The sequence below is a fragment of the Haemaphysalis longicornis genome, unplaced genomic scaffold, assembly GCF_048455015.1.
Source record: "Haemaphysalis longicornis isolate Haplotype H1 unplaced genomic scaffold, Haemaphysalis longicornis Haplotype H1 scaffold_9, whole genome shotgun sequence".
Classification (NCBI taxonomy): Eukaryota; Metazoa; Arthropoda; class Arachnida; order Ixodida; family Ixodidae; genus Haemaphysalis; species Haemaphysalis longicornis.
The window spans coordinates 74,688,880-74,706,655 of NW_027526460.1; the positions used below are offsets into that span (position 1 = coordinate 74,688,880).

Consider the following 17,776-nt stretch of genomic DNA (forward strand, 5'->3'; position numbering starts at 1 on the left):
CTTTTGAGATGCACCCTGTAACAATTATTTCAGTGTTAAAGTGAAAATATATCGGGCCCGTAAGTCTCTTGAGTGGTTTGAAGGCGAAAGTCAGCGATTATTGGAGACTTCTTCGCTGCTGCATCGTGTTTGCGGTTCCGTCGCGTTCACCTGTAATGCGGCACGCATCGGTATAATTCTTGTTCCATACTGGCCCGGTGCAGAGTTAGTGCTGTGGTTAGCGCACTTGGCTGCGGCTCGTGGCGACCCGAGTTCGAATACCACTCGAAACCAAAAACGTTTCTATGTATATTCTAATCACTTATTTTCTTTTCACAACAGCCGTAATTTCGTTTCACTCGTGTAATCACCAGCAACTACGCTCACTGTTCACGTTTGATAAGAAATCTAAGGCTTTCGCCGTAAGACGTATGTATAGGGTTTCAGAGATCTGTGCGGAATCCTCTTTTTTTAATTTTTTCATATTTCTCTGAAAACAAAATAAAATAAATAATGAAGCTTTTTTTCACGCCCCTCAAAATTTCATGAAAACTTACATCCCTAGTTGGTAAGTAAAAGCTTATTTATTATCAGGTGTAGCTTCGTTCAGCGCCAACCTGGGCCACCTCATCTTAAAAATTGAAGGACAGTGAAGGCACGAGCGAATGACAAACCACAAATAGGAGCATGCAGTTAACGAATGTGGTTTAAAAATTTGATATTTTTGAAACTTCAAGTCACAACTACCTTTTAAAAAGCAGCCACGAAAAAACTTTGCATGGGGAAAGTTGGCTGTTGATCAGTGGATAAGCGGCTTAGGGTGCTCCACTGCGCACCGAATGAGTTAAGCGCCATAGTAGCTGTAAATTTGCTACAGGATACCTCCAGGTGGTAGTTAGGAAGCTTGCATGAAAAAAGTCAGAGATATCATTAAATAGAGACGTTTGGACACATGAGTTCTTTAGGCGACATAGCCTTGTTTAGAACACCTCCAAAGTATGCTCCAGGAGAAGTAAGCGAAGGCTCGCTTGTTGAGATAAAGATAAATATAAATAAAGAGGCGTGCAGGAAGCATCACCATCAAACAAGATTTCTCTGGAAATGTGTCTGCTATGGTGCTTTGGCGGCAAAAACCTAGCGATTATTGACTTTTTTTTTTTTGCCGCTACATTGTGTGCGCGTCCGTTCATTGGCTTTGCTTGTCTTGTGACGCGAAATTCTGCGGCAATGAGACTGGCCACAGTTCACGCGACAACTTCCTCCGCGGTGAGATCACGTGCCGTCCCATTCGCCTGTCACAGGGTACATAGGCTAACTCTTATTCAAATCTGGCAGGATGCCGAATTAGCGCAGTGGCAACGCACCAGTCTTCTTGTTTAAAAGCCCGCAGAAACCCAAATGTGCTTTTATTTATTTTCGCTCTACGATGGCGGCCATTTTTGTACCATTTTTGTTGATTCCGATGAATACGGCCGTTTTTCACGTTTGATGATACGTTTAAAGCTCTCTTCGAAAAGTCGTGAGGCCCTGGGAGTTTGAGTGGGTGTCGCCAGGTAGCCCTACGGGGTTTCTCATTCACGCCAATTTCTCGCTCACGGTCAAACGCTGCCGGTGACGCCGGCAATTCAGCCACACGGTGCCCTTAACGCTACATGTTAGAAAAGAGGAGCAAAGGGAGTGTCTGCAGAAAACCGATCAATAACTGCAACAACTAACCGCCACAACCGTTCAACCGGAAAAGGCCCTTTACCTACAAGCTTCTAAAGCGACAAACAACCGCTTTTTTTGTGGAGTGTATATCCTGCAGTAGGAAAGCCAGCATTTTGTATGCTCGGGTAACCGCAAGCGATTTCTAAATGAAAAGGCGGAGATTATTTTAATTTTGCACTAACATGTCTGAAGCCTGAAAGGTGACGACACGTAGTGTTTAAACGTGACGCTACCTTACGTGTACAAACAATTCTGTCGATTTTAATGCCTCATTCAAAACCCGAATTAAGGAATAGGAAAGGCTGCACATTATTGTTATTTTAGCCGGGGGGCTAGTTTTTGAACACCTCATTGATTCTTATGTGCAGTTAAAAGTATGTTACGGAAGGGTTCACTGCCGTAGTTGCCAGCATTTTTTTTCTTTTGCGAAACGCCTATGGCCGGCAGATCTAAACATTGCGAATTAAAAAGCTCTATAGTGCGCTACAAGCAAAATTGTTTGGGGTTAAGGTGTTTTAGGTGATGCCTTTGCATTTGAGATAAAGAAAATATACTGGACAAAAATCAATTGTCTGTCCCTTTAACAGACATCAAGAAGTTAATATATACAGGCGCACGCACACGTGAAGTTAGCGAGCGCGCGTGACGTATACCATGCGGTATTGTCCAGCTGCCAGGTTTAAATTTTATAATTTGACGCACTTTTGAAATGTGCGCGAAAATTTATGAAACGTACCCATAAACTCCTGGCCTGGGAAACATAGCGTGTAGAATATTAGCATGCATATATTGATGCGAGGGAGGGCAGTATTTACACGGTATATTCACAGTACGCCTTTACAGGTATATACAGGAGATGCCAGGTGAAAAAAGAGTGTAGGAGGCCAGGGAACGAAACAGCGCGCGAGAACTGACGCCGCGTCCTCGTCCTCTGAATTCCTTACCTGAATTCAAAACATATGAAATGTACTCTTGCACGTGGTTTAAGGTGTCGCGTAACAATACTGCTATGGCCGCAGCCTGGCTGGGACTGTTACGTCCGCTTGTAAAAAGATTGTCTCATCTCTTAAGTACAGTACCTCACCATCTGCCATAGTTCGTGTCATCGGCACCCTGCCGCCATATAAAAATATAGAGGACAGAATAGATTTTAGTGCGAAAGCGCTAGCTGTGGCATTTTCAAAGAACCTGCCGCATGTGCAAAGCAGACGTGGGCGAATCGAAAATGCCGAATTAGCAAGCAATATGAGCGCGTCTCGCTTCATCGGCCTTTGCTGAATGCGTCTTGGCTTGTACTGCGAACCTAAGTCCGCGGTTCCCTTATCCGCACGGCAAATAAATTTAAATTCATTTTAACCGATTAGTTTCCAAGTCATCCAGCTTTCGCGTGGATTATACAAAGCGGTGCAAAACGAGTAAACAGACATTTCGCGCTTCACAGAAATAGAGAGTAATGCAAATACGTGCTGTATATACGCGCATAATATACAAAGATACCCCGCGGTAACTCACGCCACCAGAAAGTATCCAGCAACGTTCGAGAGGCGGCTCCGGTCCAAGGGCGAGGCCCGGTCGTTGTGGTTGGCGTAGCCCAATATGAATCCGGTCATCATGCCGCCCATGCTCAGACACAGGAATGCCACGAAGCTCAGAATCGAGTACTTGCTGTAAAAAAAGTACGGAAGGCTGCTGATATCGCCTGTTTTCGATTTTCGCCTCAACCTGAAAAGCAGTCACCGTGGCTGAAATCGATTGATTGATTGATTGATTGATTGATTGATTGATTGATTGATTGATTGCTGGTATGCTTGATTTATTGATTGATTGATTGATTGATTGATTGATTGATTGATTGATTGATTGATTGATTGATTGATTGATTGATTGATTGATTGATTGATTGATTGATTGTGAGGTTTAACGCGCCGACGCTATACAGGCGATGAGGCGCGCCGTAGTGGAGGTCTCCGTATTAATTTTGACCGCCTGGGGATCTTCAACGTGCTCCGACATTTCGAACACACAGGCGTTTTTGCTTTTCGACTCCATCAGAAAATCGGCCGCCGCGGCCGGGAGGCAAGCCCGCGTCCTTGTGCTGCTCAGCAGCACAACGCCATATCCACTAAGCCACCGCGGCGGGATCCGTGGCTGAAATCAAACCCACATCTTTGGCTAAACAGCAGAACGCTTTAGCAACTGAGTTCTCACCAACATGTTCTGGTGACGTCACCAGAGATGTCACCAGCTGGAGACGTCACCAGCGCGTTCTGGTGCACGTCTCTATGACGTCACAGAATCGTGTTTGTGCGATCGGCGGCAAAGAAACATGTCCGGGCGATTGCATGGTGCCTTTAGTGCCGCTTGATATACGGCCGACCCGGGATAATTCAAACTCGACGGGACCCCAGCATTTTGTTTGAATAATCCGGGGTTTGAAGTACCTCAAATTCTCATATATATGATTCTGGGCAAGTTGACAGCACACATTATGATTAGGCTTCGGTTTTAATCACATTTGTTTAATTGTTAAGCGTTTTTGAACCCTACCTGCACAAAATAAACAGAAAGCAGAGGCATAACGTCCACAAGATGAATGCCGTTCGCGTCACTTTCGTAACCGCCATGTCGTTTTTATTTTTTAATTTTTTGCTGACACGCAACATGTGATTGCCTGATTGTGCGTTTTCCTTTTTGTTTTTGCGACAGTGGCCCGCATGGTTTTGACAGCAGCTTCAGTAGCTGTAGGCAGTCAATCATATTTAGACGTTTTTTGAGGTCTGTCGTTTTTATTTTTCTAATTACTATCGTAGAAACGGTAAAGAAGTCTGGAAAGTTGAGAAACATCATGGTCTACCATCCTTGTGCTTCGTTTCGAACGTTTGTTTTGTACCAACGACTTTTTCCTTGAAGGCTTGAGGCACTTATTTTTCGTTTTTCGACTGTTATGATTATATAGGCACGCAAATTCTCAATTATTTGCAGGAAAGCAGTAGATATTATCTGGTATGGATACGCAACAAGTACGAATTAACCGAACAACTGAGTTTGAATTAAGCGGCATTTAAATACATTGAAGGAATAGCGGGCCAACCAAAAATTTGAATTTTGTTTGATTTACTCGAAAGAACGAATTATCAGCGCTTCACTTATTGTGAATCTACTGTGCCTTCAATGATAACATGCAGTTAACACGCTGATAACAATGTTTTAAGTTATATCCTTTAATATTGCCGGGAACCGTGCATTGTGTTTATTTGTGTTTTGCTTTTACCGCCCGGCTGCGCCGGTCTGTGTTATCTCTGTGCCAAGGGAAGCGCGTGTTCCATTCTTTCTTTCTGTACCGCATGTGTTATCTGTTCTGATAGAGAGAGCATTCCGATCTAACGTGAACAGCCCAGAATAATCTTCTTGGATCTACAATGTTCTAGATGTGAATCGACGGTTCGAGAACCACGCGCGCTGAAAGATAAAAAGCCTGCAGAGCAGACGCCGGGGTATCGACTCGCCGTAGCTCGCATGCGTGCGTCACTTTGTTGACTGCTGCGTCGCCGCGTCTGTATTCTTTGAGTTGTTAGGGGAGCACAAGTTCGCTCCAATAAGCGTGTTTTCCTCGAAGACAACTGCGTCGTCTGTGGCTTCGTAGCAATATGTCGCTCCTGCACATACTGCGTTACAGGAGCGCGAGGCTGAAATGTTCAATATTTCTTCAGATCTAAAAAGAAATACTCTTTTGTGGCTGGAATAGTAAGAACGAGCGATTTGCCAAAGAACGGTTCTCTTTCAAATGGAAGAATGTTGAATTTCGACGTCTTTAATACGGCACTGTTTGTACAGTGCGCAACACCTTTGTCTATAAGACTGAGTTCAACTTCAACTAGTTACCTCTCAAAACTACGGACTCAAACTTGTCACAAAAAAAGTTGAGGTCAAAATATATGGTTAAGACACAATTGTTTTCTTCAAATGCTTTTCGGCCGAGCCAAGATAAGGCTATAAGTACGAAACCTGTGTTATAGACAAGTGTGTTGCCCTCGGTACATTGCGGACACGTTAAACATGATGCGATAAGCAAACCCAGCGTCAGGAGTAAATAACACGGCATTGATCGCTAACCGCGTCGAAAGAGCCTTAAAGGGGCTCTGGGCGGTCCTTGAAAACCGGCATCGCGCTTTCTGCCAGCATATTTAGGGATGCGTGATATGCAATCCTCTCACCTTCCTTTCCCAGGAGTTTGATGAATTCCGGACACAGCATGGGCGCAAACCATTTAGTAAGATAAGAATCCGTAAGACAAGAATTCGGGCGGGGGCAATAAATATATCGTTGGCGTCTAGAACATTGGTCCCCTTCCGCACGTGTAGGGTAACAAACAATTCCACAGCCTGGTCGACATTCCTGCCCTTTCCTTAACCTCTATACCTTCCTTCCTTCTCTCCGCACCCCTTGCCGCCCACCTTGGAACGAACGAACGGCTAGAAGCTTTCACTCCACTGCCGGTAAGCTTGACCTTGGCTGAGCATGAAGGCCAGATGGACGCTACAAGACATTGGTAGAACGAAGCGTTTTGTGGTTTTGCACTGGGTATAATAGAGCATTGGCTCTGATAGAACATTTTAATAGGGACAAAAGAAAGAAATTGAAGATAAATTTGTGTGCCGTGTGGCATCTGAATCCAGGCCTTCGGGTAAGAGGTACAGTCATGGGCAATTCAAATACGAACCGCGGAGCGCACGGCCGAAGATACCGGCGCCGTCACCTCGCAGCGGACGTGGAAAACGCACGGACACGCGCAGTTGAGTTGTCTGGTGCGAGGGTGCGTGCCCCACTGCGATATGTCGCCCTCTCATCGCTCGCAGGCTTGACTTGTCGCTATGCCAAAAGCATAGAGTTTCTTAGTGAGTATACTAGAGAGGAAACTGCGCGTAGTAATCCATGTCGTCGTGGGTGTTTATGGAAAGCTCCCCTCTTTGGCTTGGGCTTGGCATGACAATTGGATTTTGGGCATTTGCTTTCTTCACTGTGCATTAACACGTCTACGAGCTACGAGGAAGCCCAAATCGTCGAAATCCTTTTTGTTCTGTGGTAGCCGTATTCGGTCAAACAGCACGCAGTGCGTGATCGCACCTGACGTTGCTCATGCCGCAGTCGAAGGACGTATGACTGAGCGGGTAATATGCCGCCGCAAAATTTGTAGCCGACGAAAAAAATAAACAAAAGGTACTTCGACGAAAGCAAGATACGACAGATACGGGCGCCTGAATCCGTCGTATCTTGTCATCGTCCACGACTGTTTAACTCGACGTTTTCTTTTTTCTTGTTAAACAGCAGCTGTCGGTGGGTGCACCGGTTCACCACGATGGTGACGTTTGATTGATTGATTGTAGGGTTTAACGCGCCGACGCAACGCAGGCGATGAGGCGCGCCGTAGTGGAGGGCTCCGGATTAATTTTGACCACCTGGGGATCTTTAACGTGCGCCGAAATCTCGTACACACGGGCGTTTTTGCTTTTCGCCTCCATCAGAAAAGCGACCGCCGCGGCCGGGAATCGAACCCGCGACCTCGTGCTCAGCAGCGCAACGCCTTAGCCACTGAGCCACCGCGGCGGGTATGGTTACGTTTTCACAGGCACGCTGCAAAAACTTTCCGAACACTTCAAACAACGTATTATGTGAAATAATGGTAAAGTTAATAAAAGAAGATTCTTTAACGAGTCTCCCCCCCAAATATTACATTGTTCGTAACTACCACCTTGGCCTGCAAAATAGCAGTAACAAACGTTCAGGCAAAAATACGCTTTACCTCCTTTTTTCTTAGTTTTAAAACAGCCTGTTTTATTTTCCACTTACATAATGGCACACTATTTTTAGCGTTTTTGTAGAACTTTGTTTAAATTTGCGGTCACTAAAACGTTTAAATCCAAGCCAATGATGAAGTTTAGGCGGGCGCATGATCTAATGGCGGTTCAGGACGACACAGACGGCCTTGATGTGAGCTGCATATATACGCTAGCGCCAGATTCCTCTCTAGTGTGTATTGTAAGGAACTATATGGCCGCAAGAGCGCTGCAAGCACTGAAAGTACTACCACCGCTGCAGCTGAAGGTGTTGGTCACGTTGAGAGCAATGCGGCGCGTAATCGCTTGCACCTGCGACCAGTGTTTGCGTGGGAAACGCGTGCACGCTCTCGTAAGGCATACTGTTGACCTCATCGTGCTTTCTTGGAGAAAACCAGCGCACAGAAATGGGGATACAAATAAATGCATGCCGCCTAACTTCTTACGGAACTGCATTGTTTTGCGTTAGTGGTGCAGTTGCTCGGGAATTGAGCAATGCGCTGGCCGCCAAGAATGCGCCTTTGTTTGATGAAGTCATTTCAGTGGCCGAGTCATTTCGCGGATTCGGTGCTTGTAGCAAACCATAGGTATACCACCAGAATTCGTCTCCAATGCATTAACTGCAAGCATTATGTGGGCTGGGAAAATTACTGGCAGAATTCTTTAACGAAAATTAAGACAATAGGCAGATCCAACCATCGGCCTAGGAGCCCTTGCACAGGCCTAGGTGCCCTTGCACAACAAGTTTGGCGGCCCGATTTTTTCGTGTTTTTCTTGGCAGGCTAGTGCTTGTGGAAATCTGCAGTGCCGGCAGCACTGAGCATGGTTTGGGTGTGACCCAGGTGTCCATCGTTATTTGCTCAAGTTACTGCTCTCCACGTGTAAAGCTATGCCGGCAACCTCACGCCGGCACACACGGGGAGAAGTGCTCGTGTGAGCCGAGCACACAGTGGCCGCAGGTACTACCTCGCGCAGATCAACTCACAATTGTTTTCAGCGCTCTTGCTGCGTAGCGACGAGACAAGCATGCGAGCGAGCAGAGGGCAACATATCGCAGTGAGACAGGCAATTTCGCTCCCGACATCTCAACTGCGCGGGTCAGTGCGTTTTCCACGGCCGCTGCCAGGTGACGGCACCGGTATCTTCGGCCATGAGCTCCGCGGTTCGTATTTGAATCGTCCATGACTGTACGATGCTTTACCATTTGGGCTAAAATGTGGGTAAATGGGGTAGTGAGAGCTGCGCAAACAAGCAGCAGTAAAATGGCCACATAAATAAACAGTATGCAACACACGAATCAGTCGTGTGCGTCTGGCAATCGTGATGAAAACACAAGCAAGGTAATAAAATGTGTGCTTACACAACTTTCTGAATGGTGGGAATGTACAGGAGGTTTTTTCCCGGCGTAAGCAGTATACTGGTCATGTTCATGACGCCAATTTTGATCTGCAACAAAGAGAGAGATGTCTCTATAGAAAGCGGACTGAGCACTTTTTTTGAAGTTATTAAAACAATGCTATTTCGCCTCCCTGATGGCTACCTGCGACACAAAACGCATTGCACAAAATCCCGCTTCCTCAGATGATGATGTTGTTGTTGATGATGATAATATTCATAATAATAATGATGATGACGACGACGACGACGACGACGACGACGACGACGATGATGATGATGACGATGATGATGATGATGATCGTGGCCGAAGTAAAAGGTGGTTGAATCACGAAGCTTGCTCTGGTTGAAAACCAATGTCTTCAAAAAGCAACCTCCAAAGTCCAAAGTTCAAAGTCCAAAATTCAAGCAAAGTCCAAATTCAAATCGTTATGAGCAAAACACACTGCAGTAAAGCCAACCTACTCAATGGGTTTACACAGCAGTCACACAGTCAACGCTTCATCTCTGGCCAGTCACCCCGAGGGGGTGCGTATCGAACACGTCAAGGGTGTCATCGTCATCAAGTTCCAAACTCCAACGACAACGAACGAATCCATCGCAAGACTGACCTTGGTTCGACTCGGTTTGCGGCGAAAGAAAGCCTGGCATTTCAACCTTTTTTGTCGTTAGACGAAGCAGCTTTGAATTTTTTGGTAATATCGGGTTGCTTCGTCGTTTATCTTACGTTTACGGACAATTATTTCTAGACAGAGAAGATCCCATTTTGTGGTTTTTTTTTTGGCGCGCCACAAGCAATTGAAGTATGGAAACAGACAGCTAAGACACGAGTAAATAAACTGACAACTGGTAAGCCAAACCCCTTTAACCGAATTCTTTGTTACGCGGATGATTGTGTGTAGACTTAATTAGTTTATCTGAAGTAAAGAACAGAATAGTTTAACCTGAACTGGTTCTATGTAAACGTATTAGTACTGCTGCGGCGATCTTTTCGCAAGTTTGAGTCGCGCTTCGCAGCCGCGTCTTTCGCCGAATTCTTTTCACTACGGGAATAAGTAAAGACGGGAAAAAACAAGATTCATGGGTGGCACTGGTGCCACACCCGTGGCTCCATTTAACAAACATCGAATAGAGCTGTTTGTTTTTTTCTGCCTGCGCGGCGTCGGAATTGAACAAAATTAGGTACAGCGGGACAGCTGGCATTGTAGCAGCTTAGGTTGCAAGTATGAAGACGGACCTCAGAAAAAGAAAATTACCACAACGCTTTGGAGGTTATGTAGCCTACGCTCACGGCACCCTAATGTTGTCGTATTTTAATTTCGAACTAACCGCTTGTTTTCTTGTGAACTAGCAGATCAGCCAGCCTAGAATTCGAACGTGTACCTAGGGCCCAGCAATGCAAATTCTCTTCAATGGTAGTGGTGTTGTGAGAAGGGTTCCTGTCATGGCGCAGTTGCTCGGAATTTTTTCGCCACTATTCGGTAGATTCCTTTATAGGAGAATGCCTGATAAGAATGCTGACAGATTTTCTTTGCGTATACGGGTACCGCGCGGGTTCGAATCAGGATTACGAGGAAAATACGCAACACACCAACAACCACAGCGCTATGATTATTTCACTCAGCGTGTAACTAGCACGACCAACTTTACTTCGAAGTATAGTTGGTCGTGGTAACTAGTGAATGTGTTGTTACTTCGACGTAAAAACAACAACAACAACAACAAAAAACGGAACAAAACGTGTGTTCGAGGCACACACTGTAGGTCCACACGAGCATTCTGACCATGCTAATTGCAGAAGTACCAATTAGACGAATGGCAAAGTGGCAAAGTTCGGTCTCACGAAAATTCCTCGCTGCATGGCGGTGCAAACACGGTATGTGCCAGGTCATAGTAACCGAGAGCACAATAAGATGATAAAGGTGAATAGAAGGCCTGGCCAAGCCTACCTTCTCGGCACATGTCAAACGCATCGACATCATCATCATCATAATCATATAGTGACTCATGTGAAGACACTTCTGGCAATGGCACATTAATGATTTTGCAATCTCTATATCATGAGATTGCAAAAGGGGTCCACGAAATTTTTAAACAATTCTGGTAATTCCGTAGTCCAAGGGCAACGTCCACAGAAAATTGGCAATTGCTCACCTTGTCGACTTCATCTATGAACGTGTGAAGTTGACCTTCCACACGACTCATCAGGTCACTAACCACAAGCATCAAGGCTGCAGAGCAAAAAGAGAAAGAGAAAACGCTGTACCAGAAAGGCAGTGCAATCCGTCTGACAACTATGATGGTTGAACCCGAAGCTTTCTTGTGGGGGATTTCTTGATTGTCGTCTGAGTTTGGACTTCGACTCGCACGCAGTTTGGACTGTTGATCTCAGCGGCCTCGACTCTTATTCATTTGATTTCGCACAAAGAGAGCTTAGCTTTCAACCATCGTCGTCGTTAGTCGAGGGGTGCATAATTTTTCTGTATAATTTTGCACTTCCCATGAACACATATTCAAGCGCAAACTGCTTCAACTATGTCGGAATGACGCGTTTAGATACATTTCTGCGTCCATTACGCGAGGGACCAAAGTTCGGTTCCGATCAGGGTAAGTGACTTAATTTTTCTTCACTTCATCGTCATCGTCAGAGCGCTGACAATCTACTTGATAGTCAGCACTTGTAAGTCGTTTTGTTTCTTCAGTCATTCTTTGTCTCCGTTGTATTAAAATGAAGGAAGCTTTTCTAACGCTTAAAACTTGAAGGTAGCCAAGCTGTACGCATTGTTCACGACCATCCGGACGGTTTAAGTCCACGATTGCAGCCGATTTGCTTCTTCTTCGCTGCCGACTCCATCGCTGTTGCTATAAATGTGAACTTCCTTCATTTTTTTTTATGTTATAATCATTGGACCTCACCTTCGAAGGACGCGTATGCTAAGAGGTGTTTTTTTCGTTCCGCGCAAGTGTTGCCATGATTACGATTAACGCTGGAGCTTTTTTTTTTTTTGGGAGAGGGGGAAAATCTTGGCCAATCTTCCCATGTGGTTATCCTTGGCTTGGCAAATGTTAGCCCGGGACACTGGGCGGTCGCCGCAATGCACGTACGCACGAACACTCCGCATTTTCTTAGTTTTTTTTTTAACTGCCGGGCGCTCGCAGGGAGGCACGCGCCCATGTGCGCTCTCATTTTCTTGGTATATTTAGCTGCAAACTTCAAACTATAATGATTTGCCAAACAGCTTCGTTGTTAAAAAGATGAATCTACACCAGCTCGCCCAATTCGTTACGTTATACTCAGTATGGGTGTTGTTCACGCGCTTGAGTGACGCCACTCAGGCCATATTGTCGATGCTGGATGAATGTCTTTCCGTTCTTGGAATGAACGCACTCTACAGCTAATTATAACCAAGTCACAAGAAAGAAAAAGCTATAACCAGAGCATTCTACTACGAGCAAATCACACTCTGACGCTGTGTGCTAGCGATAACTTTACATGTCGAAGTGATTCCAGGCACAAAAGAAACAGTGAAAGTGAGTTTGGCCGTGTTTCAGGGAACCTTTAAAGTCACGAAATCAACAAAATGTGTCTGTTTTATTGTAACAGGACTGATCTAGAAGGTACCATATGCCCATGGGAGACCAAGGGGCTGGCGTACAATCTCTTTTTCGATTTAAGCATTGAGTAATTATTCCCCATCCTCGCCGCAGGAAACACATATTTCGAAAGAAAATTTGTTTTTGTAACAAATGTGTAAATCTGCTTTGCGTATAGCGTACCCTTTAGGAGAAGATTGTGGAGACGAAAGGCTTTGAATTCGATCACGCTGAATTTCGTACAACTGCATTTACGTTGAACAATTTTTCATCCTCGACTGGCTGCTGAGCATGTTGAGAACGGGTAATACGGAGTTAGGTTCAAATATTCACGAATAAAACAAAGAGGCCACAAGAGCAAAATTTAATTTACGGATCGATGGATTCGTACATTTTCTCCGTCATCAGCAAGGAAATCAGAGACAAAAAAAAAAACACCCGACACTTTTAAAACGGAGAAAATTAAGAAGAAACAAGCAGCAAAAAAATCCAAAAAAGAAAAGCAAGGAAAGGTCAAAAAGTACTAGAAAGAGAGAATGACCTTACAAATAGCGGAGGCCAAATAAGGGCTGGGCTAAAACATATGATGGGAAGCCCGCATCGACATAAAGGAAAGCACAGCGCAATGTGAGCACGTGACCACAAGACACCTCTAGTAAGAAAACGGTAATTACGGAGAATAACTGAGAATAAAAAGAGAGAGAGGAATAACGTTCCAGGAGGAACCACCAGTAAGGCCAGAAATGGCAAGAATCATGACAGGACTCCGAAAGTGACGCGAGAGCCTGCCCGGAAGCGGTCCGGCTCCGCACCGGATGTTCTGCCCCTGCACTGCCCACTGGCTCTCACACAACCGGATACATCAGCGATGTCATTAATGCTTTTCCTGCCTTTCATTAGCCGATAATTAGCAGACTGGTTACCTGCTGTGCAACCGACGCCCATCCCAGCACGGCCGAAGCTGATACCAGCTTCAATATACACTTTGACGACCCGGCACCAGCGGCAACGACTCAGCTTATAAAATAGCAGTTAAACTGCCTTTAGAATTCAGAGTACGAATATTACGTTATTGACATCAATAAAAGAATAATTAGGGTTTTGTCCCTCCTTCCTGATAATATTTCCTTTGGCTGATTCACAGCTCAACTGTATGCTCGTAGCTTTTTGTTATCTTGAAAATTCCTCGCGTCGTCGCTTTGTTTTAGTTTGGCTTATTTTAATTCGGTGCTGTAGAACATCCTTGGCCTCGTGTGTGTGCCTGGCACCTCTTTAAGGAACTTTTGTTCGTCAGTTAGGACTGCTGTCACAGTCTCCACCTTCCGACTTTGATAATTGAGGAACAACTCCAGGTGACATAGCGTTGGTTTAATAAGGAAAGCTGCTTGATTCAACTGTCGGACATTTTGCTGCTGTGGCAGCAAGTTCCCCCATCTAACAGCAATATGGCAGGGTTGAAATACTGCCGCAGTATATCCTCAGTCGGATATATAAGCAGTTTAAATACTCTATTTCGCGCACCCATTACGTAAACGTATTAAGCACGGTCTCCCTAGTCGTAAATAGCCATCTTGCAACTGTCTCTTCCTGTCTGCTTACCCCCTCACTCGGGTGAAACCGTGATGTTTGCGGGTTAACTTTGATTTCAAATAAATCGTACGATTTGAGCTAATTTATTTCTACCCTGTTCTAGCATCAATTAGCGGACATGTAGGCTGGTTCGGTTCCGTTTGTGGCGGTCCGTGCCCACTCTTGCCGTTTGGTCGTTCGACACTGTTTAAATAAACTGTTTCCTCTGCTTCAGACGAGATGGAGTCACTGTGAAAACAGGCTGGGATAGGGTGATGCCCACTCAGATAGGTGGGCAGCCCGGGAAATGTCCGTGAGTTACATTGATCAAATTTAATGCGCTGCGAGGTATCCCTGCACCTGCCTCGTGTTTGTAAGTGAAGCGGTAACATTTCAATCACTATTTCCAAGTATTCCGTGAATATGTCACCGTGAAGTACAGATGAGGTGAATTCCGACAGTCAGAACCGCATCCGGAAAACGTTTCTCCCCGCCTGAACGCCCTTTCTACATACTTAGCATCACTGCTGTAAGTTTTTTACTATTGAACACTTGTGCAACACTTTTACATCCGGCCAGTCACCTCCTACAAAAATGTTATCGTCCTGTAACTGGCCTAATTGGCTTATAAGTGTATCGCAGGCTCTAGCTGTGCCGCAGCCCAGATGCGTTAAACCTGCACGTCACTAATGACGTCGTGAGGTACACCCACATGACGTCACGTCAAGCAGCCACCTGAAAACAACCTGTTTTAATAGAAGCCTGCGGTAGGCGTTTTTGCTCGTTTTGGCAGCACATAACGCGAGTTCGTCCGTCTTTGCTTCGAACACCATCAGCGCCTGCGACTTTCGCAGTGATTTCATCGAGGTTCATTGCAACGGCTTCTCGGTGTTGTTTCATCTCCTTCCTCCCATTTCAGGTTCAAGCGGACTATCTTAGCTCCCTCCGAACGCTCACCTAAACGTGTACCCGAAGTTGCGCAATGACAGACATGCACAGATGGAAGCGAGGATTCTTTTTCTATCAAACGCTTCCGAACGAACCTATTTCTTTCGATGCTGAAAGTTACAGCTTGACGTAACAAAGTTATACGTAAGCATAATGCGCTACAACAGCTAAAAGTGTTCCCAAAGTTCTAACACAACACCGTCATTCTATGCCGCCTATTTAGTTGCTACGACTTGGAATCTAACAGGCTGCCGATAAGGCCCTAGCATTATAATTTTGCTTCACACCGTCATTGTCGACGATGCGAGCAGAGTTACAGGAAACTACAAAAATTGCATTCAGGATTCATGAAGTCGGTCACGCCGTAATATGGATGGCCCAGCTCGTGAGCATTGTTCGACAGCATAAATACACACAGAGGCCGCGAAAAGATTTTAGTAAGGTTTGCAAACCTTGGCGCTGGAACAAGGTTGATTCCTCGAAGGTGCGGATGACGTTTTGAAACATCAATAACGTCTTGCATGCGAGAAAAGAAAGTATAGGTAGTTAAAAGAACATGGACAACTTGACGTACTCGCCATAAGCAGCGCACAGCCAACATTGCGAGACATTTTGGCTAATTTCTCAAAAGCGTGTCAATGTTCTACAAGGCACCTTAGCGTAGCTGGCACTAAAAGCGAGAGCACCCGTGGCGTTTATAAAATGTTTAAAAGGTTGCGTTTTAAGGGCGGAAAGGAGAAGGGGCATACGCTTCGTTTATTTTAGGGAGGTACCGAGCCACCCACTCGGTTATTCTAACAAATGAAGACAAGATGGACGTGACGAGCAGATAAATAAAATTTTGAAACCTGAAAATAATTCGGAAGTTAACACATAAAAACTTTCGTACGCACCGATCCTACTATGTACAGCCTTCTACTGTGTTTTTATTTTTCAAAGGCACTGCATAATGGTCGGTCGTGGGGTTAGAGCAGATGTGGAAGCCGTGGAAGCTTGGGGTGTCACTTGCGACAGAAGGAGTTACCAATAGTACTTATAGATGACAGACCCGCTTACTGGTGTTGTACATCCACGCCTAAGGATTTTTTCCCCTTAGAAGCGAGGGGGGGGGGGGGGGGGCGTGCGCAAACCGATGGGCGGAAGCCAGCAAGCGCATGTCGATGAACAGGAACTGTGAACGTCGAAAACATCACATTTTTAAAGCCTTATATAAACATATTCATGCACTGCATGTTGCTCTCATATACTCCAACAATATCGCCGCAGATGGGCTTTACCACAATACTCCAAAAATACCTTTCAGCGTGACCGAATGAACGAATTTGGCGAATGATGACGTTCTGCATTGAATTAGAGTAAAAAAAAACTGTGGTAGACTCCTCTGTTATTGGAATCAGTAAAACACGAAAGTTAAATGTGCAGCGAAATCTGCAGCTGAGCATCATTTTCCGGTCGGCGGCCATCTTGTGGGTGTGCTTGGCGAGCGACGGCCTGCTGGCGGGTCGCTTCGGCAAAGGTCTACTGGCGTCATTTCCGTGAAGGATATGACGTCAGTGAAATCTTGGTGTATCCCGGCACACAACACTTTCGTGTTAAAATATAAAACTCGAAAACTAACAACCCGAAGTATAACGTACCCTTTAGTACTAAAGGTTGCTTCCCCGCAAGATGACTCTGCGTGCAGGGGTGCACCCTCTAAAGGCCTCTCGCTTCGTTGTACAGGCGTCATTTCCATGACGGAGTGAAATCTTTGTGTATCCAGGGGCGGTATTCCCGAGTTTTGTCCCTTTTGCGTCCCTTTCAAAAGTGTTCCTTTTGGCAAACCCTGATTGGCTAAAAGCAAACAACCGGAAGTGGCGTAACGCAAGCGCGGCAAACCTACTGGGGCGCTTCGATTTACAGTCTCGGACTCACCGCGGACTCCCCGAGAAGCAGTCCGGCATTCGATTTTCCCGTGTATCCCTATGGCTTCGGGGAATCCTCGGAATACCCGCGGACTATCCGCAGTGAGTCCGAAAGTGTAAATCGAAGAGCCCCACTGTCAACGCTTATTGCTTAACCGGAAGTACGTCACGAGGAAGGGGCGCAAAAGGGACGTTTTCAAAAGGGACAGTTACAAGAATACCGCCCCAGGAATGAAACACTTTCATGTTAAAAATCAAAGCCCCGTTTTTGATAGAACGATAATTAAAACGTGACGTCTCCGAGGCGAGTCAATCCTTACGACGGCGCTGGAAGGGCCAGCGCCACAACACCAAGCTACGAAAGAAAATCGCCAAGATCAACCGCGAGATCGAGAAGCACTGCGCCGTTCTGTGTCGGCAGCAGTGGCACGCGGTCTGCCAGGAAGCGGACGGACAGATGCATAAGAGCCGCACCTGGAACCTCCTACGCTACCTACTTGACGAGACTAAATCCAAGGGTACGCAACGCCACAGTTTGGCACGAACCCTGCACCGAGCCACGAAAGAGCTCGGAGAAGCCGAAGTCCGAAAACGCTTAGATGCACGTTACCTGCCTGCCACCCCACCCGAGGCGTTACCGGGATACGCGGGGGACGAGAACGCCCTTCTCGATCGGGACATTGAAGAGTGGGAGGTACGAGCGGTGTTACAAACTATTAACTGCAAGTCGGCGGCTGGTCCCGACAACGTCACAAACAAGATGCTGCGAAATTTGCCGGACTCGGGCGTTACAGCGCTCACTCGTTGCTTCAATGAGTGCTGGCGTTCGGGCAGGCTACCTAG

At 45.9% G+C, this 17,776-nt stretch overlaps 1 protein-coding gene across 6 annotated transcripts in view; it reads right to left on the minus strand.

The window, feature by feature from the left end:
* LOC144151479 (uncharacterized) overlaps positions 1–17,776 on the minus strand; it is a 248,397-nt gene that overhangs the window by 71,735 nt on the left and 158,886 nt on the right. For 4 of the 6 annotated variants that reach the window (XM_077682537.1, XM_077682534.1, XM_077682535.1 and 1 more), the window contains exons 10-13: positions 15,482–15,545; positions 11,073–11,149; positions 8,884–8,969; positions 3,202–3,354 (exon numbers count right to left, since the gene is read on the minus strand). In XM_077682537.1, the coding sequence (XP_077538663.1) occupies positions 3,202–3,354; positions 8,884–8,969; positions 11,073–11,149; positions 15,482–15,545 (380 nt within the window). The remainder of the gene's footprint in view (positions 1–3,201; positions 3,355–8,883; positions 8,970–11,072; positions 11,150–15,481; positions 15,546–17,776) is intronic. The other 2 variants (XM_077682538.1, XM_077682536.1) reach the window with 2 other exon arrangements.